Below are 27,067 nucleotides of genomic sequence, written 5' to 3'. Positions count from 1 at the left end.
TAAAATCTTATTTTATCATAAAAATGTCATTTTTATTGTCTCTGAAGTGAGAGAGAGCATGCAAGATTGAGGTGGTGAGCATGAAAGCTAATGATCATAATGATTAAAAGAAGCTGGCAACATTGTGAGTTTTCTGTGTATGGAATGACAGTTGATTACAGGAAGTTTTTTGGGGTTTTGATCTAGCGAGATACATATGCGTATTTGGTGTGTATATGTTACTTATCTCCTTCCAATAGATATACAAACCATGGCCATGTATGTAGGAATAATCCTTAGCATGAGCTGGAATAAAGTGTTGAAACTTGGCAACAAGGTAGTTAGCTGGTTATTAAACAAGCACTTTTTCTTTGCCATTTGTTTAAGTCAGGATGTCTTCTTGTGCTCCTCTTGACTGCTAACACATGAGCAGATAAGGTGGAGAAGCATGCGCACTGTTTCTTCTTCCTTCGCTCTGTCTTCTTTGCTCTCCTCTTCTTCTCAAGAAATAGCAGTTGTAGAGGACCTCTCTTGACAACTCTGTACAGCTCTGAGTGAGTACCCGTCTCCTTCTAGGGAAGGCTACAGTGTTCCTTCACTGCTGGGTGTTAGGTCCACCGTACGTAGGTCAACACGGGCTACTGAGCATGGTTGGTACCTTGAGTCAGCCCATGCCTTCTCAGACAAGATTACCTGTCATGGCTTGTCCACCCATGTTTCACCTGAAGCGAGCATGGTAGAGCCAGCACTACCCCTTCACTCTGTCCATGGATGGTCCCTATACTGTGAGTGTTCAAATGGGCTTTACATGTGACAGGTCTCTGCTGTACAGTAATCACAGGTGCTGGGACAATCTAACTGTGCATGATCATCCTGTACCCTAGTCTGATCATGGTTTGCTTGGGACCCAAGAGTTGTAAATGTACAAAAGTGCTAAGGCCTGATTTCCTGTGGTCTCCGCTAATTTGGTTTTTCACCAAACATAGGGAGCACCAAAGAACAGATTACTGTATTAGGCTCCTCGTAACACTGTTTTGTGCATGGGTTATCCTCACTCAGTGGTACTGACTGTGCATGCAGCCAGGGGATACTTGGTACCCAGTCTTCTCCCAAAGCACGTGTGGTAGAGTCACTGCTACCTTCTTGCTCTGCACGGATGCAGTCTCTAGATCTTGCTGTGTATATACCTGGTAGAGAATAGGTGAACTAGACAATCGATCTGAGTCAGCTAAGCATTTTTCTCCTTTTTTTAATGCTGACAGCACAATGTAATCTGTCTTCAACAGGTAAGATTCATCCCAAATAATTAGAAATGCAGAATAACCATGCAATGCATAGTTTACAGTTTTTAAAAACACAAAACAAACATGGCATCCCAAACAGAACAAAATACAAAAGAATGATCATGAAAATCCACAGGATCCAGATATTACAAATAAGAAAAACTCAATCTTTAAAACCTGAAAACATTTTGCACATTGTTACAGAGTAAAAAAAAGTACTGTGAATTTCTGAAGAAACTCATAAAAAATGCAAGGTACACTCTTACAAAAATTTCTACTTTATGTTATTCTTGTTGTAGTGCAATTTATCAGTACTGTAAACCCTTTTAACATGTTACTTTTGTCCAAGAGCAATGCTCTCTTAAGTCAGGATCATCTGAGAAGAGAAAAAATATGAGTAATACTGATATACAACACTTATCTTAACTCTATTGTAATCTGCCAATATGGTACTGAATCTTTGTGAATACATGCATTTTGTTTTTGTGATATTTTTTCTTATTATTTACTATATTTACTATTTTAATCACAAATATTTAAGTATACACTTTATTCAGGGGTCATATAGCCTATGGGAGTTCTGATTACTCTCTAGCAAAGAACACCTTGCCCAGGAGTTAGGCCAATAAAAAACAACCTCCACAGCCTTGTATCATATTTCCCACCTCAAACATCCCTCTGCGTTACCAAGGTTTCAATGACCAATTCCAGGTTGAGCTAAGGAATACTCTTACACTAAAAGCTTTGGTTTGTAAACTAGGAATAAATACAAATTACAGTACTTAAAAATTTTCTCATACTGTATTTCTCATAATGAAGAACAAATTCTGTGAAAGGCTGATTCTCAGTGTTGTACATTTCTTGCAGATTATATGTAGCCAGTTGTTGCAGTAAAACATGGATTCAAATGGCAAAAAAACTTTCAATAAGAGAGCTTACTTCAAACAAAAGTACAAGAAAAATTATGGCAGCCAACAAGAAGGTATGTTGTACAAATGGAAGTGGATTTGATTAAAATCATAAATAGAAATTCTGGTCCCATAAAATTACAAGGTACAGTAATACGAGTTCTTCTTTTACCATTGCCGTACTTGTTTTAGTGCTGTATGCTAAAAAATAAACCAGTACAAATGAATATCCATTCTGGATATTATTAGTGAATAAAGTTTTTGTTACCTATTTTCATTGCTGAAACAGAATGCATTCAGATCTTAGCACAAAAACAGTGATTAACAAAAATATGTCTTTTTACCAACTTGATCCTACAAGATCTTACATCCTCAGGATAAGTTCCACAAGACCCATTTAGACAAAGTAATTTTCTTCTTTGTAGTTTCCTCAAAATAAAAATGTTCTTCTATAAATCACTGTGTGTATTACCTTTTTTCATTCTCACTAAATTCCAACTCAGGAAAACCTGTATTGGCTATGATTGTTTCTAAATATTTGAGATTCAACGTTATTTATCCTTTCTCAACTAGTGTTATTTCATCCAATTGTGCAAACTCTGTCCTCAATACATTACTTCAGTTTTTCTTGGATTTTTCTCAAGCCCCATCTACCTGGAGAAGTGATGCATTCTGTTAAGTAAGCTTTCTAAATCTTATGTTTTGCTATTTAAAGCAGCATCATCTGCAAATTCTATGCTTGTCAAGTTTCTAACATCATTCCATCTAAACCTCTCCCATGTCCAATCACTTTCTTCATTATAAAATCCATGTGAAGGGCAGACAACAAAGGTGAAGCAACACTGACTTGAGCACCAACCATGTACTGCAAATTCAACTGATGAGACTCCATCACCATCCTACTTTATGGATAATTTCAATTAGCTTTATATATTCAGCAGGAATACTACAGTCACATGAGACTTTCCATATTGTTGGTCAGTGGATGCTGATAAATGCTATCTCATATTCAACAGAAGCCATCATATGGAGTTTTAAATTCCATAAACTGCTCCACAATATTTCTCAAAAATAGTTGATCTGTACAAGTCCTGCAGTTTTAACATTTACTTGTTCATCTCTAGGCATTTTATAAATTCTTTCTCCAGCTTAATGGGAATATGCATACGGAATGTTTTCATTACAACTGATGTAAAAGCAATGCCTCTATAGTTACCTCATTCATTCAGGTCTCTGTTTTTTGCTATCAGGTCTCTGTTTTTCGCTATGACTTCCAATTCTCAATCATCAGGTTTGTTTCCTTGTTCCATTTTCTTCAAAACAGCAATTTTCAGACAATGTCATTTCATTTTCAGCTAGTCTCTCTACAGTGATTCCATCATTTCCTGGTGTTTTTTCACTCTCTCTCAGGTTTCTTTATTATTACAGTATTTACAAAAACATTTCATTTACTGGTCAAGTACATTCAGGTACATCTATCAGATTATCCCCACATCTCTTTTATTCTTGACTAATTCTTCCTTTTCACAGGTACTTTCCTCTTTCTTGCCACCCATAGATATTTTATATTAATAATTCTGTGGGCTACCCTAACACCAATGTCACTCCCTGAATGTAAAGATTACAAAAAAACTCAAAACCAGGAAAGGTTTGCTTGCATACACAGTATAGCATAACAAAAAACACTAAACAGAATTGATTATATGAGGGCATAATTTCAGATTATTAAATCAGCTGGAAAGGTAAATTATTAGGTAACCATTATGCCCACAAAATACTGTAGGCCTAATTGATACATATCAGATACCACAAAAATAGTACAAAAATACACGAAAACAACCTACCCTGAGATAACAAGACAGATTGTTAATGCCAGGAAGGTAATACACAGCAAATACAAAGTAATAAAGTACATTACCAAAGATGACAAAGTTTAAACAACAAATCATCAGATACAATGTGAAGTAGTTTATTAGTGTTTGACTAGGGTACTCAGATCCTGACTTTAAATAACAAAAGATATTTAACTAGTGTTTTGTCAAAATGAAGACAACACTAAAGGTCATTTTTCTTTTATCACCCAACAAATGCATTTGATTTTTTTCTGGTTCACCTTAAACTAAGAGTTTTTCAAAAGAATGAAGATGATTTTAGGTATATATGGAGGTAGTAATTTATGGGTGCATTGTATCCTTAGTTTTCTAAAGATGAGTTTTGGTATATGGAGGTAGTAATTTGTGGGTGCATTGTATCCATAGTTTTCTGTTAAGCAAAGCAAAAAATTCAGAGAGATTACTGTATCTTTATTTCATGAAGATGTGCTCTATTCGTTTTAGTGAGAATCTTTCTTCCATTCAGGTCATGGTCGTGCACTTTTGCAGAAGAAGGCCTTTGTACGACAGTATTACAAGGAGAAAAAATGGCAAGAAAGAAAAGAACAGAAAAGATTAATGCAAGGTGAGTTTTAGAAGGGCATTTATGTTAATTACCCTCAACAAAACGGTTAAGGTTATGTTATTGACACACTGTACCTGTTAGCAGGATTATGCTAACAAATTTTGATGGAACTTAGTGAAATCATCCTTTGGGAGTTGAACTAAAGAAATTTATCCTCTAGAAGCCATACCAAGACTTCATTGCTTTCTGATAAAGCTTACCACCTGAAGGCAATTTCTACCAAATTACGTTCACTATCAATTTGTCTTACATCCTGCAGACATTTCTAAAACATCTTTCTCTCATTCTGTTGTTAATACTAGGTCATATGCTTGCTACAGTAAATTCTTCTGATATGTGTTATGACAGTACTATTACTATGTAACTTACTAAGTAATTACACTGCTGAATCCCAAATTGACACGGAGGTGGGATATGGATTTTTCTACCCCAAAATATTATGGATGATAATGAGCCAGTTGTCCAGACACACCTCTACATCAGTGGGTACTTTGCAGCAAGGGATGAACCTGGTGACTAACCAAGTATACAAGTAGCCAGTTGCCCCTGCCCTGGGCACAGTACTCGCAAACCAAATGACCAGAATCAAAAAACACGAACATCACTTACACCATAATAAAATATAAACCACCACCCACCCATTTAAACTAAGACTGGTGGGTCTCCAGGTACACAGTAGCCCCAGGCTCCCCTTACGACTCAACACCTAAGTTCAAGGTGAAGAGAAAAGGAAGGAAGAAAAGCTTCCTACGCTTCGTCCCCCAACACCATGCTAGCCATGGATAACGGCCCTTAAGTACTACAATTTTCAAAAGTAGTTTCCATATCAGGTTGTGCTTGAAGGCTAATGACGTGGAGACCACTCTGATCTTGTGAGCCTAAGCTCTGACGGACGATAAAGCCTCTTCTCCAATCAAAGAATGGGTTTCAGAGATCAGATCCTTCAAGAAGAAAGACAAGCTGTTTTTGGACAGGGCACGAGATGGATTTCTAACCAAGCACCATAAATTACTGATAGGGCCTCGAATCTTCTCCGTTCTGTGCAAGTAGTACCTCAGTGCTCTTACTGGGCACAGAACTCTCTCTTCCTCATCTGGGCCCAGAATTTCCATCAGGCTTTTAATGGTGAAAGGAACAAGGCCAGGGTTTGGGTGGGTCTTCATTTTTAGCTAAAAAAACTCAAGATGAATGAATGTATGGCATCACCTTGGGAAAATCCAACTCTCTTGTCAAGAGCGTGCACCTCATTGACCCTATTGGTGGTCGCTAATGCTACGAGAAAAGAGGGTCTTCCTGGTATGATCTTGTAGCAAAGCAGAACAAAGAGGCTCGAAGCAAGGTCCTGAGAGCCACTTCAAAACTACATCCAAATTCCAAGAGACGGCCTTTTGCCCCTTGGATTTGGAGGTATCATAGGATTTTAAGAGGTCGGACAGGTCTTCATCGGCTGAGAGATTCATTCCTCTGTGCCGAAACACCGAACTCAGCATAGCCCTGTATCCTCTAATCGTAGAGGAGGAAAGGCCCCTGGATGTCCTGAAGTACAGGAGAAAATCATCAGTGTCTGCTACAGATGTCTTAGAAGACAAAATGTCACCTACACCAGGCTCTAAAGATTGTCTACTTGGCTTGACAGACCTTGTCGGAAGAGAGGCATCTACACTTTGCAATTGCTCATGAAGTTGTTCTTGTAAACCCCTTCTGTCTGAAGTGTTTCGTGACAGTCTGAACCCTGTCAGGGCCAGAGTGGACAGTCCTTGGTGGAACCGCCTTAAGTGGAGCTCTCTGAGCAGACGTGGTCTCTGTGGTAACTACCTTGGGAAGTCTGTTAGCAGCTTGAGGAGATCCGGAAACCGTTCCTGTCACAGCCAGAATGGGGCCACTAGAGTCATCGTGATGGTCATGTGGCTGCGGAACTTGTTGACGACTTCCCGTATCATGCAGAACAGTGGGAAAGCATAGAACTCCTTGTGTGACCAGTCTTGCAGCATGGCATCCATCGCCCATGCTAGAGGGTCTGGTGCTGGCAAACAAAAGACTGGTAGACAATGATTCTTGGACATAGCAAACAGATCTATGAGAGGTCTCCCCCACAGTTTCCACAGGTCCTTGCACACCTGCAGATGAAGAGTCCACTCTGTGGGCCGCCCCTGACTGCGATGGCTCAACCTGTCTGCAGGGATATCGAGCTTGCCCTGGATGAACTGCATCACCAGCTTGGTCTGGTTGTGGTCTGCCCATAAAAGGAGAGTTCTCGCTGCCTCGCAAAGGGAGAATGAATACATCCCCCCTTGCTTCTCTATATATGTCAGGGCCATAGTGTTGAGTATATGGTCACTAGTTGATTGTGGACTACTGATGCAAAATGCTGAAGGCCCAGTCAATTGCTGTCAGCTCCTTGAGGTTGATGTGCCAGCAAATCTGCTGCTGGGACCAATTTCCTGACACTTCTTGGTTGCCTAGAAACGCCCCCAAACCCAGATCTGACGCTTCTGCATAGAAGTCTAGGTTGGTGTTCGGTGGAAGAAGGATGGATGGATGTATGATATTTAGGGCAAAAGCCCAGGCACTGGGGCCAACAAGGCCATTCAGCGCCGTAATGGAAAAAAAATAAATTATGTTAAAGTTATGAATTCATGAAGGAAATGATTAATAAATAAAATGAAGTGATGTGACCAATAAATAAGGGTATGAAGTTTAATGAATGATGTGCTATATACATAAAAAAATTAATGTCATTAAAATTCTACGTGATGTAATAAATTATTAAATAAAATTAAATATCGTTAAAAATTTTAATACACTTTAAAAAAGAGATTATAGCAGAAATATCTGCTTCATCTCCCAAAATATCAGACAGGGATTTACCCTGAAAATATCTCTCTCTTTGGTTAAAATATCTGGGGCAGACCACCAGAATGTGCTCCACTGTTAGTGTCTCGTCACAGTAAGCACACTCTGGAGGGCTGCTTCCTTCAAAAATAAACTGATGGGTTAGACGAGTGTGCCCAATCCTTAATCTCGTTAAAATAACCTCTGTTCGTCTGTCAAGCTGGAATGACGAAGACCACGGTAGTACATTATCCCTAATATTTCTATATTTCTTATTATTGGCAAGAAGGGGAGAAGTCCACCTTTCTTGCCATTTACTAAAACATAAGATCTAATGGGACCTTTTAGATCTGTATGAGGCACTTTTCTAAAAGAGGTTTCTGATAAAATACTAGCAGCTTTCGCTTCCCTATCTGCCATCTCGTTTCCAAGCTGAATCCCCACGTGAGAAGGGACCCAACAGAAAGAGACTGATTTACGTCGACAATATATACCCCAAAAAGCCACTCCTGAACTTTTTCAATTAATGGATGAAAGCTATTAAATTTTTAATAGCTTCTAAGGTGCTTCTAGAGTCTGAGTATATGACAAAATTAGAGTCACTACTTTGAAAAACTAAATCTAGGGCAGAAACTACGGCTGTTAATTCGGCAGTAAATATTGATGCAGAGTCAGGTAATTTAGCTGTGTACGCTGTATCACCAAGGATAACAGCGCAACCAACACCACTATCTGACTTAGATCCATCTGTATAAATTTTTGTAAAATTAGTATGGGTAACATCGTGCTCTAAGAATTTTCCCCTAATCTCTTCTACAGTGCAGTCCTTTTTATTAAACAGTTTCTTACATATTGATGCTTCTGGGATAAGCCATGGAGGATTTACAGGATATTCTACTTCCAGGACTTTCTGGGATTTAAGGTGATTATTCCTAACATCCTCATTCAGTCGAATTTGGAATGGTTTAGAAGCTCTTGTACCAGAAAAACTTCGAGAGTCTGTTTCCTTTAGTGCTTGAAAGGAGGGATTTTTGGGAGCACTTTTCATTCTAGCCATGTATCGCAACCCTAGCTCTTGCCTTCTTAGATCAAGGGTAAATGATCTGTGTCGACATAAATGCTTTCAACAGGCGAAGTTCTAAAGCCCTGAGCATATTCTCAACCCCATGTTGTGTACAACATCCAGTTCTTTTAGCTTGGTTGTACAGGCTGAGGAATAAATCTGACAGCCATAGTCTAGCTTAGATCGACACAGAGAGTCATATAGCCTCAGAAGGGATTTCTTATCAGCCCCCCAACTAAATCCAGAGACAACCTTTAAAATATTCATAGATTGTTTAACATTAAACTTTAGGGCATTTATGTGGCTAGCCCATGTTAATTTATGGTCAATAGTCATCCCCAGAAATTTAACTTCACTCTCGTAAGGAAGGATGGACCCTTTTAAACTAAGTGTGGGAACCTCTTCCACACGCCGGCACCTGGTGAATCTTACTGCAACTGTTTTGGAAGAGGAGAATTTGAAACCATTCTCATCAGCCCACTTAGTAATAGCATTAATAGACCTTTGCAAATGTTTACATACAGACAAGGAATCATATCCTGTGCAGTATATTGCAAGGTCATCGACAAAAAGCGAGCATTTAACAGGGGGCGAGATTTTTCAATCACACTATTTATTGCCACTGAAAAAGTGTTACACTTAAAACGCTTCCTTGGGGAACTCCTTCCTCCTGCATAAAAGGTTGGGAGAAGGAGTTTCCCACTCTTACCTTAAAAGTCTGTCTGATAAAAGGAATATATAAACCTGACCATTCTTCCACATATGCCCATCTTGTGCAATTGTTTCATGATGCCAATTCTCCAGGTAGTGTCATATGCTTTCTCCAAGTCAAAAAAATATGCCAATGGTCTGACACTTTTTTTCGAATCCTTGCTGGATTTGGTTGGTCAGCCTCAGCAAGGGATCAAGGGTGGAGCGGTTTTCTGAAACCAAATTGAAATGGCGATAGTAATCCTTTGGTCTCCAGGTGCCAAACCAGTCTAGTATTTATCATTTTCTCCATCAGCTTACATACACAGCTGGTAAGAGCTATTGGTCTATAGCTGGTGGCTTGGGAAGCATCTTTATTAGGCTTTTTAACAGGGACAATTATGGATATTTTCCAGTCCTTGGGTAAAATTCCAGTTTCCCATATTTTGTTTATAATCTTCAGTAAATATTTTTGGCATCATCTGGGAGGTGTTTCAGCATTTCATATATGATTGTATCCTCACCTGGAGCTGTGGATTCACTTGAGGAGAGCGCCTCACGAAGTTCTCTTAGGGAAAATTTGTAGTTGTATGGTTCAGATTTTCCCGAATCAAACTTCAGACACATTTCAGAATTCCTAATTCTTTGAAATTCTGGACAATAATTGTTAGGGCTGGAAACTTTAGAAAAGTGTTTTCCTAGCTCATTGGCAACTTCAGTGGGCTCTGTGATTAGAGTGTCATTTATTTTTAATGAGGGCAATGGTGACGCTACAAATTTTCCACTCAGTTTCCTTATTTTGCGCCACACCACTCTTAGTGGGGTCTTGGAGTTTATTCCATTAATATAGTAAAGCCAACATTCTCTTTTGGCTTTCTTATAAAAAAGCGCAGCTGCTTGGCTAAAGCACGTTTGTAGATTAATTTAGACTGAGGGGAGCCACTAGTTTTGTAACGTCTGTAGCATTTCCTAGTCACTTTTCTCAGAATACCACAAGTCTTATTCCACCAGGGAACTGCAGGTCTACGAGGTTTGCCTTTTGTTTTTGGAATCGAGCTTTCAGCACTCTTCAAAGTAGATTCAATAAAGTAATCATAGGCATCTAGATGAGAATGAAAGGACTCAAACTCCCTATCTAGATTGACACCCTTACTAAATTTATCCCAGTCTGCGTCCTCTACCTTCCACTTAGGTAAAACTTCAGATGGAGCATTCAGAGCATATTTCAAATGGATCGGGTAGTGATCACTTCCATTTAAATCTTCATTAACAGACCAATTAAAATCAAGGTGGATACTAGTTGAAGAAATACTAAGGTCAGTGCAGAGAAATGATTATTGTGAATGTTGTGGAAAGTCATTGACCCATTATTATACAGGGTAACATCATTCCTGTCAATAAGGTCTTCGATTAATTTCCTTTACTATCTAAAACCGACTTCCCCAAAGGGGTTGTGGGCATTAAAATCACCTAGCAGAAGTAAAGGAGCTGGAAGTTGGTCAATTAACGACTGAATATCTCCAATGTTAAAATCAAGGTCTGGTGGAAGGTATAACGAGCAGATTGTTATCCTCTTTTCCAAAATGACTGAAATAGCGACAGCTTGTAGTGTTGTATTTAATTGTATTGTGGAGTGCTGTAGACATTTATTAATAATAATTGCAGCACCTCCATGGGCACGATCACCAATTGGGGGATATGATTTAAATATTGAATAATTTAGTCCAGGATTATAAACAGAATTGCCTAACATTGTTTCCTGTAGGCATATAATCCCTGGATTGAATTCATGCAATAAAACTTTAAGGTCTTCTGTACGGGCTCTGAGACCTTTACAGTTCCACTGAAGAATATCGAGCAAGAATGCTAAGGTGGTAAAATGTGCTACTTCCCACTCCTTGGAGGAAGTACTGTTCCTAGGGTGGAGTGGGAAATTCTCCTTTATAAGAGATTGTTTTCTTAATCCCTTTTCATCTGAATTGGTGTTCAGGGTCTTTGGTTGATCTTCATATTTTTTATTATGAACCTGATGTTCAGAATTATTGCTGTGGTTCTGTGCACCACTAATCCTATTTGTCTTAGGGCGGCAAGACTGAATTGAACTCAGATGTTTTTGTTCTGAAACTACTTTTGGAACCACCTTTCTAGGAGGAGAGATGTCTTCCAAAACACTGAACCCATTTGAAGTTTTTATTATAAAATTATCATTATTTGGGGAACTATTTCTTGTGCGTTTCTTGGTAGTTGCAACCGTAGTTTTATTATTATTTTTGTTTGTGGCTGTGGCGATTGATGGCTCTGAACTAGCTCTATCTAATTGGGATTGTTCCTTTAGCTTATTTTGGTTTGAAGTATTTTCAGAATATTTTCCTGAATTATGGGCTGATTTTGGCACCCTTATTTTTGGAGATGAATCGACAGCTGTGGATGTGGTGGAAGATAAATTTTCTGTGCTTTTGGAGTACAATTTTGCTATTGGACTTCAAAGCACTTGCCAACGAAAGTTTCTCACCAGTTTGGAGATTTTCATTATTATTTATGGTTCGAGAAATACCAGGTTTGTGATATCTTCCATCAGACACAGTTATTGGTGGCCTTACATTGTTGGAAGTTTTCATAAGTTTTATTACAGAAGCATACGTGTTGTTGGCACTTTTGTTTGCCCCCATTACCATGTGCTTTGCTTCACTAATGCTAATATGTTCATTATCTGCCACTGCCAACACTTCTTGTTCAAATTTATATCTGGGACAAGCCCTAGAGTTTGGTGTGTGATCACCCTTGCAAAGAAAACAGTATCGGGCTGCTTTGCAATCATCAAAATTATCGTGCTCTGCAGAGCACACAGGACATCTTTTATTGTTATCGCAAGAGTTTTGAATGTGGCCATATTCAAAGCATTTGCGACACTGTCTAGGACTTCTTTTATATTTTTAACCTGCATCCTCTCATGGCCAACAATGATGGTATCAGGTAGGTAATTGGAGGAGAAGGTTAAAAGGATAGCTGCATCACCACCCAGTTTTTTTACATGAGATACACAAGGAGGGCATCGATGGAGAATCTCTTCCTCTTTAAAAACATGCAAATCTTTTGAGTAAACTACTCCTTTCAGTGTATTAAAAATCTGTGAGATGAAATAGATTCAATATTTCCACTTTCAGGAGGTTTAAAGTTAGCTAACAGAACTGCTTGAGTCTCATTTCCAGCTTTTATTAAAAGGTTCTTTCCATACCGTTTTAAATTTCCAATGGGAATGGAACCAACCTTGCTCTCAATGCAGTCAGCAGCTTTTATCAAATTTTCCCTCCTCCTTGTAGATAGCAACATGCCATAAAGGGGAGGAAGAGCTCTGGTACATGGGACTGGTCCATGTTCTTCAGCCTTTGGAACAAAGTCAAATGGCTCATCATTCAAGTTTTTCACTGAAAACACTTTCGTGCTGACAACTGAGTCATTTAGAATGTGGCCATGGAGTCTCTGTTGTGCCTCACTAGCTTCCAAGGGAGAGGAAAATTTGATAAAAGCACAAAATGACTGCTTATCTTTTCTAGAACTAATTTAATTCTTTCCACTTTGCCGAATTGCTTCACTACACTGTATAAACATTCGTAATCTAATGATAAGTTTACATTAGTGCAATAAAGGACCCTATTATTTGAATCAAATCCACCAGATTTATTAACACCCTGGTGTCTCAGTGTTTGGTTCTGTCCAACAGCCAAGCCCGTATCCATGTTCATGCCAGAAGTCGTTGCCAGTGCCGTTAAGTCATCGGATCCAGGGAGGGAGAACTAAAAGCCAAATCCATAAGTTTAAACCAGTCCACATGCAAAGGTCCAAAAGTGCACACCCGACACCCAAGAGCCCCCTACACAGACCCCGACAGCATATCAAAAGCACAAACTGGGCAGCTCCACTGCTCAGCTTCCCCACCCCAACACACTCCCAAAGCCCACGAAGAGACCCCAAGCTGCCAAGCATGCACACATCAGACCACCACACACAAACTGGTTCATCCACCCACCCAAAACTGCTTGGTCATATCAAGAAAGTATCGTAGATCAGTCAGGTATTCGCATTCTCCACCAATGGCACAAGTGAGAGTTGACTCCCAACAGTCCACCCCATACCCTACCCTTTCAGGATAGCACCAGTACGCTTGCAGTGGCCCAGGTATAAGCCAATCTGCCTGCTGGGAGTTCTGCCCCACTAATGGGGACTGACTCCCACTCCAACCGTACTGGTGGGCTTCCCGGACAAAAGCCAGGAGTCCCACCTCCAAAAACCAGCCCCCCCTGGATTCCGATGGGCTGATCCCCAGAGATGGTTCCGCCCTCAAGATAGCAGTGGGAAAAATCCCATCACCATCTCTTAGGTCCAAACTATCTCGGGTGGCGACTCATCCACCACAACTCCCACAATTAGCTTCAATGCGAACCCCTTCCAAAAACGATCCCTTCTCAGACTCACCTAAGCAGTAAAATTTTATAATGTGGAAATGTCCACGCCATTTAAACCAAAAACTATGTAGGATGATTCTAATCAGGACCGGGCCCAAAGGCCAGGGTCCCTTAGCCCCTCACCTCGTCAAGGCGTCCTACTCGAGGGGTCGGTGGAAGAAGGGACTTCCCTTCTGACAGCCTGCTTTCTGACTTCCACCACAGGAGATCCTTTATTTCTTGTGATATCAGAAAGACAAATGTGTCTGGATGAGCTCTCCTGTACCAGCTGGCCCATTATAAAACTGAAGAGTTCTCATATGGGGCCTTCCTAACTCAACAAATTGCTACATGGAGCTAAGGTACCGAGAAATCATCCATTGGTTGATTTCAAGAAGGTTTGACAGGTGAGGAATAATGTCTTTCTTCAGGCATGACTGAATTCTTTTAGTTGACGGAAAACCCTGAAAACTTGAGTTTATTGTCATCCCCAAATAGAGAGTTGCCTGTGATGGAACCAGCTGGGACTTCTGGAGTTTGATTAGGAGACCTAAATTGAGCTAAACGAAGGGTCTTCAGAAGGTCTTCCATGCACTTATCCTTTGACGGCAATTGAAGGAGCCAATCGTCTAGAAAGAGGGAGTTGTGTATCCCCCATCAGATGAAGCCACATGGAGAGCAGAGCAAGGACTTGGGTGGGAACTTGTGGAGCTGTCGAAAGGCCAAAGCGTAATGCCCAAAACTGGTACACTCTGTTGCGAAATACAAATCTTAGATATTTCCTGGACTCTGGATGTACAGGAATGTGGAAACATGTCTATAGTTGTCATCCAGTCACCCCCGGTTAATGGATGACATGAGAGTGACTTTTTTCCATCTTGAATTTTGTCTTTTCAACAAAGAAATTCAAGGCGTTTATGTCCAGTACTGGGCTCCATCCCCCTGATGCCTTGGGGACTATGAAGAGACTTGTAAAAACCATCTGACCTGACCTCTTCAACTTCCTCAATGGCTCTCTTCTCGAGGAGGGCTGAAACTGATTGGAAAAATAAACTTTCTCGGATCCTGGTTTGCGGTCACTGTGATGGGCATGTTGACTAATGGGGGCTTCTCCCTGAATGGAGTGAGTAGCCCTGTTTCAGCACTGACACAATTCACTCCTCCACTCCCCATGCTTTCCACCTCTCCCTGGTAATGGAGGAGCCTGGCTCCTACTGGTGCATGGAGGAAAGGATCCTTACTTCCGAGCAGCAGGCTTGGAGGACTTCTTAAAAGGGCGAGACGAGAAACGCAGGTTTGTCCTTGTCCTTGACTGTGTTCTGGTCCTGCTACCCCGAAAGGGCAGTGGCTGAAGTGGAGAAACGGTCCTGGTACTCATAGACTAAGAATCCCTGGGACGTCTAGATGAACGAGCTAAAAGGTCTTGTGTGCTTTTCTTCTGAAGCAGAAATGTCACTGATTATAGCTTGAGGGAAGAGGTGCTGGGGATTGAGAGGAGAGTATAAAAGGGCAGACTTCTGAGAAGCCGTGACGCTCTTCGTGGTGAACAAGCACTAGAGCTCTTTCTTCTTCAGTACTCCCATCATGTAGAGAGAGGCTAATTCTTGACTGCCATCCCTGATGGCCCTTTCTGTGCATGACAGGACATTCAGCCAATCTGCCGCAATGACAGGCGCTACCCAGCATCCGAGCATTACTGGGAGGTAAGTAAATGCTTTGGCCACTAATACTAAAACTGGCCACTTGCAAACAAGATAAGAGTGTCTTGGTGCAGACAACCGCATGGGTTCCCACACAGGGAGTTCTGGGGAAAAGTGCTCTAGGGAATCCCAGAAACTACACAAAGGCTGCTACAGGGGTTCTCTAAATCTCTTGCGAGGCACTGAAGGGGAATGGACTGTATCCACCGCGGGCCTTTTCAGTGGCCGTGATTGATCACTAATGTGCCACCGGCACCTTTTCTCAGGGCTGGAAGCTTCGGAACTTGAAAACAGCCTACTCACTTCTGACTGGATGCCTTTCCAACAGCGATCCTTTTTTGCGACCTGGGAAGTTGCAACAGGTCCGACTGAGGGGACATCTGCCCAGGGCAGACCACACTGATGTCCCTTCAGCCTCCAGTATGACTGCTCCCATGTGTAGGGGAATACGCCAGCGACCTTTGCCTATGTGCATCAGCGGGACGGGCAGCCGCCTCCTCCATTGACACTTCGCTAATGCTTACACTTTTTTCCTCTTTGTCCAAAAGGACATGCACTGAAGTACCCAACTGGGTCACTATATCCACTATTGACCCAATTTAACATCGAAATTATGCACAAGCTCTGACTCGCGGCTGGCAAGGGGGTCGGGATTGGAAGCAAGGGAGCTGGGTAAAGGAGCAGGTTGAATAATCGGAGGGCTGGGAACAGGTGACACAGTGGGAGCAGGCGTCTGATTCTGTTCCACATCTCTTCTGGTAATAAACCGAGTCATTCTGTTTATTGTCTTATTCACAGTTCACAATCTTTCTTCAAGAAAAAAATTTACTTAATGCACTCCCATTTTTGTAAATACTGTAGCTGTTTTTAATTCATCAAATTTCATGCACTGGTAAACTCTTTCTTTTATGGTTACATGTAGTGGTAAATAATTATACAGTAATGCCTCCAGGTAAGTTGTTTCAATTTAGGGCCACTTTTGACATCAATGATTTTTGTTAAAAACCAAAGAAAAAATATTGACTTACATCCTTTTATGCAATTTTGTCAAAAATCAAAAATCAACAAAAAAAAGTGCCAAATCACAAAAAAAGGTTAAATTATATTAAATAACATACAGTACAGTAATGAGAAGTACACTATAAAATCATTTAAATGCTTGAAAATGTTAAAAGTATTGTCTTATATGCATGACACTTGGCTTAAATACTGTACAGTGTCCAGTCATCAGCCATAGAATTACAAGATTCAGTGGAAAAGTGCCAAATCACATAAAATACATTTACAAAATATTTTACCTGTACATCAATATAATGTGTACGTGGAATAACACCATTTAAAAGGTTCAAAATAGAAATTGAATTACAGATGGTCCTATTTTTCTTACACTCTAGCACAAACAAACCACTCACTCTACATGGGCTGAGATTGATTTTAGTGGCCCTCATTAAAAAGGCAGACCCTCCCTCCATTCGTAAGTTGCACGACATCCAAAAGGTGAGTACAGTACATCATTAACTTTCTTTGGAAACGTTTCGTTTGAAGAAGTCTTCGATTGTTAGGAAAGGTTATTAGAGGAAGTATTTCCAAACTGGTCAAGGTGCAGTAATCCTGCAGCCAGACCCGACATAATTAGAAGCCACTGTAGACCCTATAAATGTATTACAGGTTCATGTGTTCCCTGCTCTTTATTACCAAGCCCTAATTGGTATCCAGAATAAAGAAAATGGATGATAACCTGTGACTTTGCCATGAATCAAAAATTCCTGAAAAACTATTGCCATGAGAGTGGTGGTCATTCTGAGATATTGCTGGGGAAAGCAAAATAATCCTGCAGCCAAACCCAACATAATTAAGTCACCTTTGAACCATAAAGAATACTGTAATACATACTTATGTATACAGTATTGATTCGTGTGTTGTTTCCTGTTCTTCATTGCCAAACCCTATGTGTATCCAGAAAAACAACAATGGTTAATAACCTGTGACTATACTTCAGACGAAAAATTGATTCGGGCATTTGGGATTTATTTATTAGGAGTTAAGCCATTTTGTCACCTGTCAATTTTTTTGCAGGCTCCTTTAAAGGCAAACAGCAGTTACCCTATCAAAAAAACAGGTTTTGACATAGGAAAAACCTATTTCTGGTAGCCGCTGTGAGTCCTCATACCCACCTACTTTCCCTGACAAAAAGTCATGGGTCTGGGGTGAACATTTTATCTTGCACAGACCTCGCGTGTAATGAGAAAGATGGCTGACATCCATGCTGCTGTCACCATCTGCACGAGTGGTCATAGAAAGCCAAGGCAGTTGCTGTACGACGGAGATAAAACACCCCTGTCCTGAGCCCTATTTACTCTGTCACTGTGCCAATAACTGCTATTCTGGCCGAGACCAACTATTAAGAAAATTTGTAATTGGTCGGTCTTTCTTATGGAGCCCTGGGGGAGCATGAGAGTGGAACTCCTTTGAGGACTCACAGCGCCTACCAAAAATAGGTTTTTCCTATGTAAAAACATGTTTTATCTACATTTTGCTCCAGAAACTGGCCCTCAGCTGCAAAATAGTTTTATTATTTTTAGTTTGATAATATACACTGTCATACAGAATTTTGTTTTTTACTAATATTTTTTAGGTTGTATCATTTGCAGGTTTTTTTATTGCTGTTCAGATGAAGGACATGGGCAAATAACACTTAATTACATACTCATATTTCTTTTCTTCCTAACTGGCAGGCCCAGTTAGTATAGCTTACAACAAATGTCAAGTCCAATTCAGAAACTGTCATGGTTCCACAGGCCCTGGCTCTACCATCCTCGGTAGCAGCTACTGAAATTTCCCATCTAAGTTACCAAAGCCAGTGCCACTTAATGGGTTTGTAATGAAACAAATGGAATTTTTCAAAAAAATTTAATTTCCAATGTACAGTACATCTATTACTTAACTAGAATCCCCCCCCCACCCCATCCTTAGCTTCCTTACAGTTGGTCCAGACAACATAAAAGAGTGACAGTTTGCCTCCAGGGGAGCTGTGGAACCCAGAAGCAAACCAAGCCAGGTGGGACTGGCAAATTTTTTCTTTAGAATGTCTGGAAGATTGCATGGATGCACAATAAGGCTAATGTAAAGTAATAGATCTGTATTGAAAAAATAAACTTTTGGAATCTTGTTTTATGCTGTGCAGTGAAAACCATAAATGACATTACAAAGTGATGTTACAGGTTGCTGTGCATACAAAACATTCCTTCACACCCACTTTCTCAATCTCGACATTTTTAGCAGACTTGCTTCATTATACTTCCACATAAAAGCTTTGCACCAATTTTGTCATATTGGAAATCATGTAGAGTAGTTTTTAGTTGAATCATCCCTGAACTCTCACAGCTGGTTTGATGCTTTATGTAAGATGATAGAGTTCAGTCACCTTTATATTGCAAGTTTTTTAGTACCTGATACCAATTTCTTGATATTGTATGTTGGGGGAAATTTTTTACACATTGTTTTAATTATTTCTAGCCATAATTTTCTTGTTGGCTATGAATGTTATAAAACCAAATTTAACCTAATCTTGAGGCTCCTTCGTTTTAACACAAAACCAAATTTAACTTAATCTTGAGGCTCCTTCGTTTTAACACAGTCTCATTAGCTTTCATTTAAAAACAAATCTAAACTGAAGGTTTTGTATTATAAAAACAAATTTTGCTTCAAAAAACTTCTTACTAACACTTTAAACAAGTCAAACAATGTACACTTGGAAATTAACCAGTCAGCTATCAGTTGCTAAGAAGTGCCAACACCACACAACCCCAGGTTAAGTGTCAGATATGTTCATGCTATAAATGAAAAGGAAAAAGGCTATGCAAAAAAAAATAATTTGTGATGACAATCTTGTGTTAGATGTAGAAAACATCTCAAAATATTTGAAAATATCAGGTTTAATAATTCCACAATAATTTCCAGATGAAACCATGAGAAATGAACGAGAAAAGATTCCAGGCCCTACCAAGGAAAAAGAAATAAAGAAAGAACCATTAGAGGAAGCTGCAATAAAGAGAGAACCAGAAGAGGAAACTGCTTTTTCAGAAGAGCCAAGGTAAGAATGTGTTAATTTTTCAACTTAAATAGGTCAACGTTCCCTACATGAATACAAACCCCTTTTATTTATTTAGGAATATCCTTCGGTGATAACTGGTCCCTTGTTGAGGTTTTGTAACATGGTAGCTAACTATTAGCAGGTAGGAGACACAGGGGAACTGCCCATATAGCTGACTGTCAGGCCTTTTTTTTTTTTTTAAGATCAATACAGTATACATACCAACATACCTTCATTTTTCTGTGGTTACAGATCTAGACTTGGTTGTGAAGCTTATGATTGTATACTGTACTGTACTTCTGTTATATTGTTTGACACTTTAGTATGACAGGGATACCAGTACAGCAATCTCAAGTGTTTATATTTCTCTATGTGGCAACCTGTGTCTATAAGATATGGTTATATGAATATGAATATGAAATTTATGCTTGAAGACAAGCACTGGAATCTGGGGGATTATTCTGCGCTATAATGAATTTGGTTTGAGAAGAATAGTTATGGCAATGAATTTATAAATCAAATAAATAAAATAAAAGAATGATTTTAAAACTATGGTAAAAATTGACATTTGGCAAAAACTGATATTCCCCATAAAAAAATTATATCTTTGCATTTAGGATATGCATAGGCCTATAACCTTTACAGTGTAAAAAAGTGAAAAAAAAAAATTTTTAATCCATAAACATGCTTATATACACAATTGCAAAAGTGTATATACTACACTGCAACGTACCAAGAGGTCAGTATTAAATTTCATTGTAGAGGTTAATGTCTCTAAGGAATGCAAATGTTATTAACAACTACATCAGGACTAAGCAGTTATGCTACATCCCTGCCCACTAACCCATGTCTATGCTGTGCTGCAGCATACCTACGGCAGTATAATAACGTGTTCCACAGTAAGAGGAAGTCGCACTGTATACAGACTAGTGCATTTCCCCCTCTAAAAGGAATATGTGGGTCAATCGAGTATGGCCAATTTTCAGACAACATAATACAATTTCTACCCTAAGGTTTTGTTGGAATCACAGATGGCCAATGTTTACTTTTTCTGATCTTCCTATACTTTTTTATTGTTGGCCATATAGAGGGATGAATAAATTTGTTTTTATTTAGCATTTCCCAACGTTTTGAGAGAGAGAGAGATGTTCGAGAGAGAGAGAGAGAGAGAGAGAGAGAGAGAGTCTGAGAGAGAGAGAGAGAGGCCCTCAGAGAGAAGAGATCTGAGAGAGAGAGAGAAGATCTTTGAGAGAGAGAGAACATAATTGTCGTAAGTGAGTGATGCTTGTTGGAAGAGGGATGAGGTCATTAGTTTGTTTATGATGTCTGTCTGTGGAATATGTGAGATTTTTCCATTTTGAAGGCAGTTTTTGAGTCTTGAGTCAGAGCTAGTGCTGGTCTGTTTTGGTTTGGAAGTTTTTTTGTGCTGATGCATTGGATGTTTTCCTTGTTAGTGTGCTGTTCTTGTTGCTGTATGTTCATGAGTCGTGTTTTTTCTGTTTTGGTTTGGTTTGTCAACTTCTGTGTGCTGTGTTGGACCGTGGGACGCCTTAACTCCATCTTCCAGCAACAGACCAGGGTGAGTGTTGTGTACTGTTTTTTTTTGTGTTTTAAAATTCAATTACAGCCAGAATGGAGAGGACAACGCGCTTTAACATCTATTTTTGATATATGATGGAATAGTCCATTTCATAACGGTAGTGGGAATATGGTGGAATAGAATGTTATCTTTAGTAATGACATCTCTTGCTTCATGGTCAGCAAGTTCATTACCTAAAATGCCTATATTGGCAGGGACCCAGCAGAAATGGATTACTTTGAATTTGGAAGCAAGCCTATACAACCATTCTTGAATACATTGAACAATTGGATGTTTAGGGTTATAGTGCTTAATGGCCATGAGTGAACATAGGAATCTGAGTATATGGTGAAAATATTACCCTGTAGAGTAGAAGCAGTCTCAAGAGATTTGGCTAATGCAGTTAATTCAGCTGTAAAAATATAGCCATTATTAGATAGTCTGCCTGCATATGAATTATTACCATGAACAACTGCACAACCATCGCCACTTGATGTCTTTGATCCATCAGTGAATAGTTTAACAGAACCCGAATGTATTTGGTCATGATCAAGAAAACAAGCCTTCACTTCCTGGACATACCTGGACATTAAGGGGATCGGCCGGTTTCCGACTTTTTTAACGACAGGTTGTTGATATATAAGGGGTTTGTTAAAGGATATTGTGTGGAACTTCTGGGAAAAAATTTTTGTTCAGTGACCTTAGGTTTTGTGACGCCATAGCATTTTTCGGCCAAAATGGCCATTTTCAAAATGCATCTCCTCCTTTGCTTTTTGGTTTTAAGGGATGAGATTTGAACCACGTATAAAACACATATGGACCTTCGATACAAAGCCGGGGATTTTGATTTTTCAATTATTTTTCGAGATATGAATTTTTTTTTTTTTAATGAAATTTTCCCGGAAAATTACAGAAAAAAAAATTGCCAAAAATCAGAAACTCAAAATATTAAAAATCCCCGGCTTTGTTTTAATCTACCATGTTTCCCCATGTTATATTTAAAATTTCATTTAGATTGGTCCAATACTAAGGGAGGAGATGCATTTTAAAGGCGAAGAACTTATGTTTTGAGAAACAGGCCTTCAAAGTTTTAGTTACATAAAAAAGTAAAAGGGACTTCAAAGACTGTGTTACAATTAATTCTATGGTTTTAATTTTTATTTTTGGGTATTAATTAATGCAAAATGATTATAAATAAGAATATTAATTGATTATTTATGTGCCTAAGACACATTCTTATAAATTTTAGGTTCCTGGTCCCCCCCTGTCTGATCTTGCTGCAAGGTATTACTCTAGGGTATCATAGTTGCCTACACTTTTTATTAGTGTCTCGAATCCATCCCTTGCCAAATGGATCCTGGGAATTACTTTACATTCACAATTAGGGATTCGTGATTCAAGTAATTCATCAAGTCTTGCTTCACTTATTATGATCATTTTATTTTCAGGATCGTCTATAATATCAGCCTCCGAGCTACTGCTTTCTTTTTCTAAAATATCTTTGCCCTTTGGTAGTGACGAACAAATAAAAAGGTGTTTAGGGGTGGATGTGGTTGGTCTCTGGTCAGCAGAGATCGCTGCCTGCGCCGTTTGATGGGCGACAGCTCTCTCTCTCTCCGTCGCTCCATTCCCCTCTATGGCACTAATTTCTTGAACTCTTTCTTCTACTTCTCGCCTGGACTTTTCCACTTGGCTTTTCCGCATTCTAGAAGCATGAAGTGAACTCTTGGACCTTTTAGGCACGGTGAAAAAACAAAAACACCGCAGAAAATACAGAGTTCAGTCAAGGCTAGCGAGCATGAAAACGTGTCCTTCTAGGTTGGAAGTTTATAGGCAACTCTCGGCCACAGTCGGCGTCATGGTATGACGTGTGCGTTGTCATGGCTAGGAATAACTAAAAGGTGTCGAGTAGGATATTATTGACATTATACATTTCATTTCAAAGGAAGTTTTCGTAATATATATCGCAAAAACTACACCAGACTAAATCATTTGCGCTACTGGTGTTTTATGGGTATATAGTTATTGTTACATTTTAGGCCATAACTAGAGAAATACGGCAAATTTTAGCATAATATTTCGTGGACACATTCTTGAACCCTATACTGCCATAGAATTTTTTTCAGCAAATCGAATTTTTAAAGATTATTGGGTTTTTTAGGCGTCGATCCCCTTAACTGATTTTTTAACAGCAGCTTCTTGACAGACCGAGGGTTCTGGAGTCAACCACGGAGGCAACTTGAGAGCAACACATTGCCTTAACTTTTTGGTTTTTAATAAGACACATTGTCAACTGCAGCATTAATTCTTAAATGAAAAGGCTTGGATATTCTAGCTTTTGCAAACTGATGTGCATCGTTTTGGTTAAGAATGGATGCTGCAGGGTTTTCAGGGGAACCTCTTAATTTGATCATATACCTCAGTCCCAGTTCCTCTCGACTTACATCTAGAGGGAGCAGACTTACATCTAGAGGGAGCTCTTCAGTGTCAGTATATAAGCTTTCAACTGGTGATGTCTTAAATGCACCAGAGCATATTCTAAGACCAACATGATGAGCTACATTCAACTCCATAAGTTTGCTTGCACTTGCTGAAGAGTAGACTTGGAAACCATACTCAAGCTTGGATTTACACGAGTCATATAACCTTAAAGTGACCTCTTATCCGCACCCCAGTTAAAACCTGTGACTACTTTTAAAATGTTAAGGGATTTCCTTACCTTAATTTTCAAGGAGTCAGTATGACTAGCCCATGTTAGCTTCTTATCAAGAATCATCCGTAAAAACTTCACCTCCTCCTCATACGATATTAGAGTGTCTTTCAGCTTAATATTTGGAATGGTTTCCTTTCGAGTACTTCTAGTAAAACAAACTGCCAGAGTTTTGGAAGGGGAGAATCTAAAGCCATTGTCATCAGCCCAATTGCTGATTGCATTGGCCACTTTTGCAAGAAATTACACGCTGCAATAGCATCATAACTAGTGACATATATAGCAAGGTCATCTACAAACAAAGATGCCTTTACTGGAGGTGAGACACAATCAACAATGCTGTTTATAACCACAGCAAATAAGGCAACACTCAATACACTGCTTTGTGGGACACCTTCCTCCAGCTCAAAAGCATTAGACAAGGTATTTCCAATTCTAACTTCATTATACCTGTCACTTAGAAATGAGCTGATGAAATTTAACATATTACCTTGTATTCCCATGTCATGAAGCCACTTAATGATATCAAAACACCAAGTAGTGTCATAGGCTTTTTCAAGATTGAAGAGGACTCCAATAGTCTGACTGCGTTTTGAGAAACCTTGCTGAATTTGGGATGATAGTCTTAGTAGTGGGTCCAGAGTGGAACAATTTCTCCTAAAGCCAAATTGGACAGATAAACCATTTTTCTTTAGATGCCACATTAGTCTAGAATTCACCATTTTCTCAAACAATTTGCACACAACTTGTAAGAGATACTGGCTGATAGCTTGTAGGAAGATGTGAATCTTTCAGTGGTTTCTTAACGGGGACAACTGCAATCCTCCAAGAAGGGGGAAGATTTTTAGCATGCGATAAAGAATATCATCATTCCCTGGGGACGTTGATTCAAATGATGACAGAGCATCCCTTAATTCCCTTAAAGTTAGCCTGGCATTAAAAGATTCACCATTTCTTGAATTTAAATTAAGGGAAATGGTTGAATTCCTAATATTCTAGAACAGTGTTGAATGGTTCCTAGAACTCGACACTTCAGAGAAATACTCTCCTAGTTTTCAGCAACTTCATCAGGCTTGGTGACAAGGTCTCCGTTGATTTTCAGACAAGGCATTGGCGATGGAACGTATTTGCCACTTAGTTTTCTTATCTTTTTGCAGATTAACCTGGTTGGGGTCTTAGAAATTACACCATTTATATAAAAATGACAGGATTCTCTTTTAATTTTTAAAAATATTTTCTCCATTTTGCCATGGCTCGTTGGTACACCGATTTTGCTGTTGCAGATTGACTAGATTTATAATGCCTTAACATTTCCTGGTAATTTTCCTCAAATTACCACAGGTTTTATCCCACATGGAACGGCAGGCCTGTGTGGTTTCCCTTGGTCTTAGGTATTGAGTTTTCAGCACTATTTAATATTTCAGAGGCAAAGTACTCATAAGCCTTTATATGGGACTCAAAGGACTCAAATTCCTGGGATAGGTTAATACCTTCTTGAAATTTGACCCAGTCTGCTTCCTTTTCCTTCCATTTAACAGGATAATTAGAGGGGACATTTCTCAAAAACTTCAGATGAGTGGGAAAGTGATCACTGTCATGTAGAAATTCATCTACAGACCAGTTAAAATCCAGACAGAAAGAAGAGCAAATACTTAAGTCTGTAGTAGATGAATCACCTGTATAGGTATTATGATATGTCATAGTACCATCATTAAAAAGTGTAAGATCATTATTATTAACATCATCAACGATCCTACCCTGTGTCTAAAAAATTACCACCCCAAAGTGGACTGTGGGATTAAAATCACCAAGAAGTTAAAAAGGAGGAGGAAGTTGATTAATTAAACCTTGAATGTCCCCAAGAGTGAACCTACATTTTGGGGGAGGGTAAAGAGAGCAGATTGTGATTTCATGGTCAAAAGTAGCCCCGATAGCAATTGCTTGAAGCTGCATGTTCAGGGGAACAATAAAATGTTGCAATGTTTTAGTAATAATTATTGCAACACCTCCATGGGCACAGTCCCCATCAGTGGGGCTCATAGATCTCATAGTTTAGACCAGGATTGTATACTGCATCCCCTAATTTAGTTTCTTGGAGACATACAACCCATGGATTATGCTCATACTGTCATACTTTTCTGAATGAGTCCTTAGTCCCTTACAATTCCATTGTAAAATGTCCAGATTGAAATTTTAGTGCTAGGATCTGCAAAGGGCAATTCCACTGTAATCTATACTATTTCTTTGATTTATTTTCCTTATGAACTTTATAGGAGTTTCTTTAGATTGTCTTGAAATATGTGGCGTATGATTAGCTCCATTATGTTTTTTATTAGTTTTTTGATGCAAAGCAGAGTGGACTTCAACTACTATTTTCCTACTATCCATGGAACTTCATTCCTTGGCTGTTTCTGAGGCAGAAGCACCCTCATTGTTGGCCTCACTCTTATTATACTTTTTATGGGGTTTGGAAACCTCCATACTTTGGGCAGGTGGAGGAGAGGGATGAAGGAGTTGTTACTCTCTTTGGAACTTTACTTTGTTCTTGTTCCATTTCTTTGGGAAGGGTTTCTTGCTGCAGAGATGGGAGAGACGTAGGGAAGGACTTATCAATTGGTGATGATTCTATAGTGTCAGTAGGCACATCTTCCTTAAAGAGGTGTGCTTCAACCCTAGCAGGCTGAGCAACTAGACCAGATGACTGGGTCTTAGTCTCAGGAGTTCTTACTTTTACAGCAGGTAAAGGTACTACATTGTTGGCTTGAGTTCTTATAGGGGCTACGGAATTCAGAACCATAGCATAGGTCCTTGTCTGACCAATTAATTTTTTTGCATACCTAATGCTTATATGTTCAGCATTAGCTTTACATACAGCTGCCTCTTCATATTTATACTGGCTGCAATTTTTATTGGATGGAGTATGATCCAGTTCGCAATTAATACATTTCGGTTGTTTCGAACAAGGACCGTGTTCAGGGGCAGAGCAATTATTAAAAATTTTATTGTTTTTGCAGAATCTGGATGAATGACCGAATTGAAAACAGTTATATCACTGAAAAGGTTTTGATAAAAATGGTTTAACTTTGACCCTTTCATTTCCAAAATTGACATAAGATGGTATGTTGGAGTCCTCTAAAGTTCAAATGACCATATTTGCCCATGGAAGTTTTCTTACTTTTCACACAGAGGTTGGACTAATTTCTAATATTTCACTTTCCGTCAATTCACAAAGGTCTATCAGTTCACAAGGTCTATCAAAGAGTACTCCTCTTCTGTAACTGAAATTCATGTGTGGTCTAATTTCTTTTATCATGTCATCTTTCTCGAACTT

General features: G+C 39.2%; 1 protein-coding gene across 4 annotated transcripts in view; it reads left to right on the top strand.

Moving 5' to 3' along the window:
• LOC136825478 (thyroid transcription factor 1-associated protein 26) overlaps positions 1–27,067 on the top strand; it is a 123,295-nt gene that overhangs the window by 76,630 nt on the left and 19,598 nt on the right. For all 4 annotated transcript variants that reach the window (XM_067082008.1, XM_067082010.1, XM_067082009.1 and 1 more), the window contains exons 2-4: positions 2,130–2,244; positions 4,529–4,627; positions 19,315–19,447. In XM_067082008.1, coding sequence (XP_066938109.1) covers positions 2,160–2,244; positions 4,529–4,627; positions 19,315–19,447 — 317 coding nt within the window. In that variant the 5' untranslated portion in view covers positions 2,130–2,159. The remainder of the gene's footprint in view (positions 1–2,129; positions 2,245–4,528; positions 4,628–19,314; positions 19,448–27,067) is intronic.

Source organism: Macrobrachium rosenbergii, chromosome 37 (genome assembly GCF_040412425.1).
Source record: "Macrobrachium rosenbergii isolate ZJJX-2024 chromosome 37, ASM4041242v1, whole genome shotgun sequence".
In the NCBI taxonomy this organism is placed as follows: domain Eukaryota; kingdom Metazoa; phylum Arthropoda; class Malacostraca; order Decapoda; family Palaemonidae; genus Macrobrachium; species Macrobrachium rosenbergii.
The sequence above is the reverse complement of the archived record's forward strand: the minus strand, read 5'-3'. Positions and strand labels throughout refer to the sequence as shown.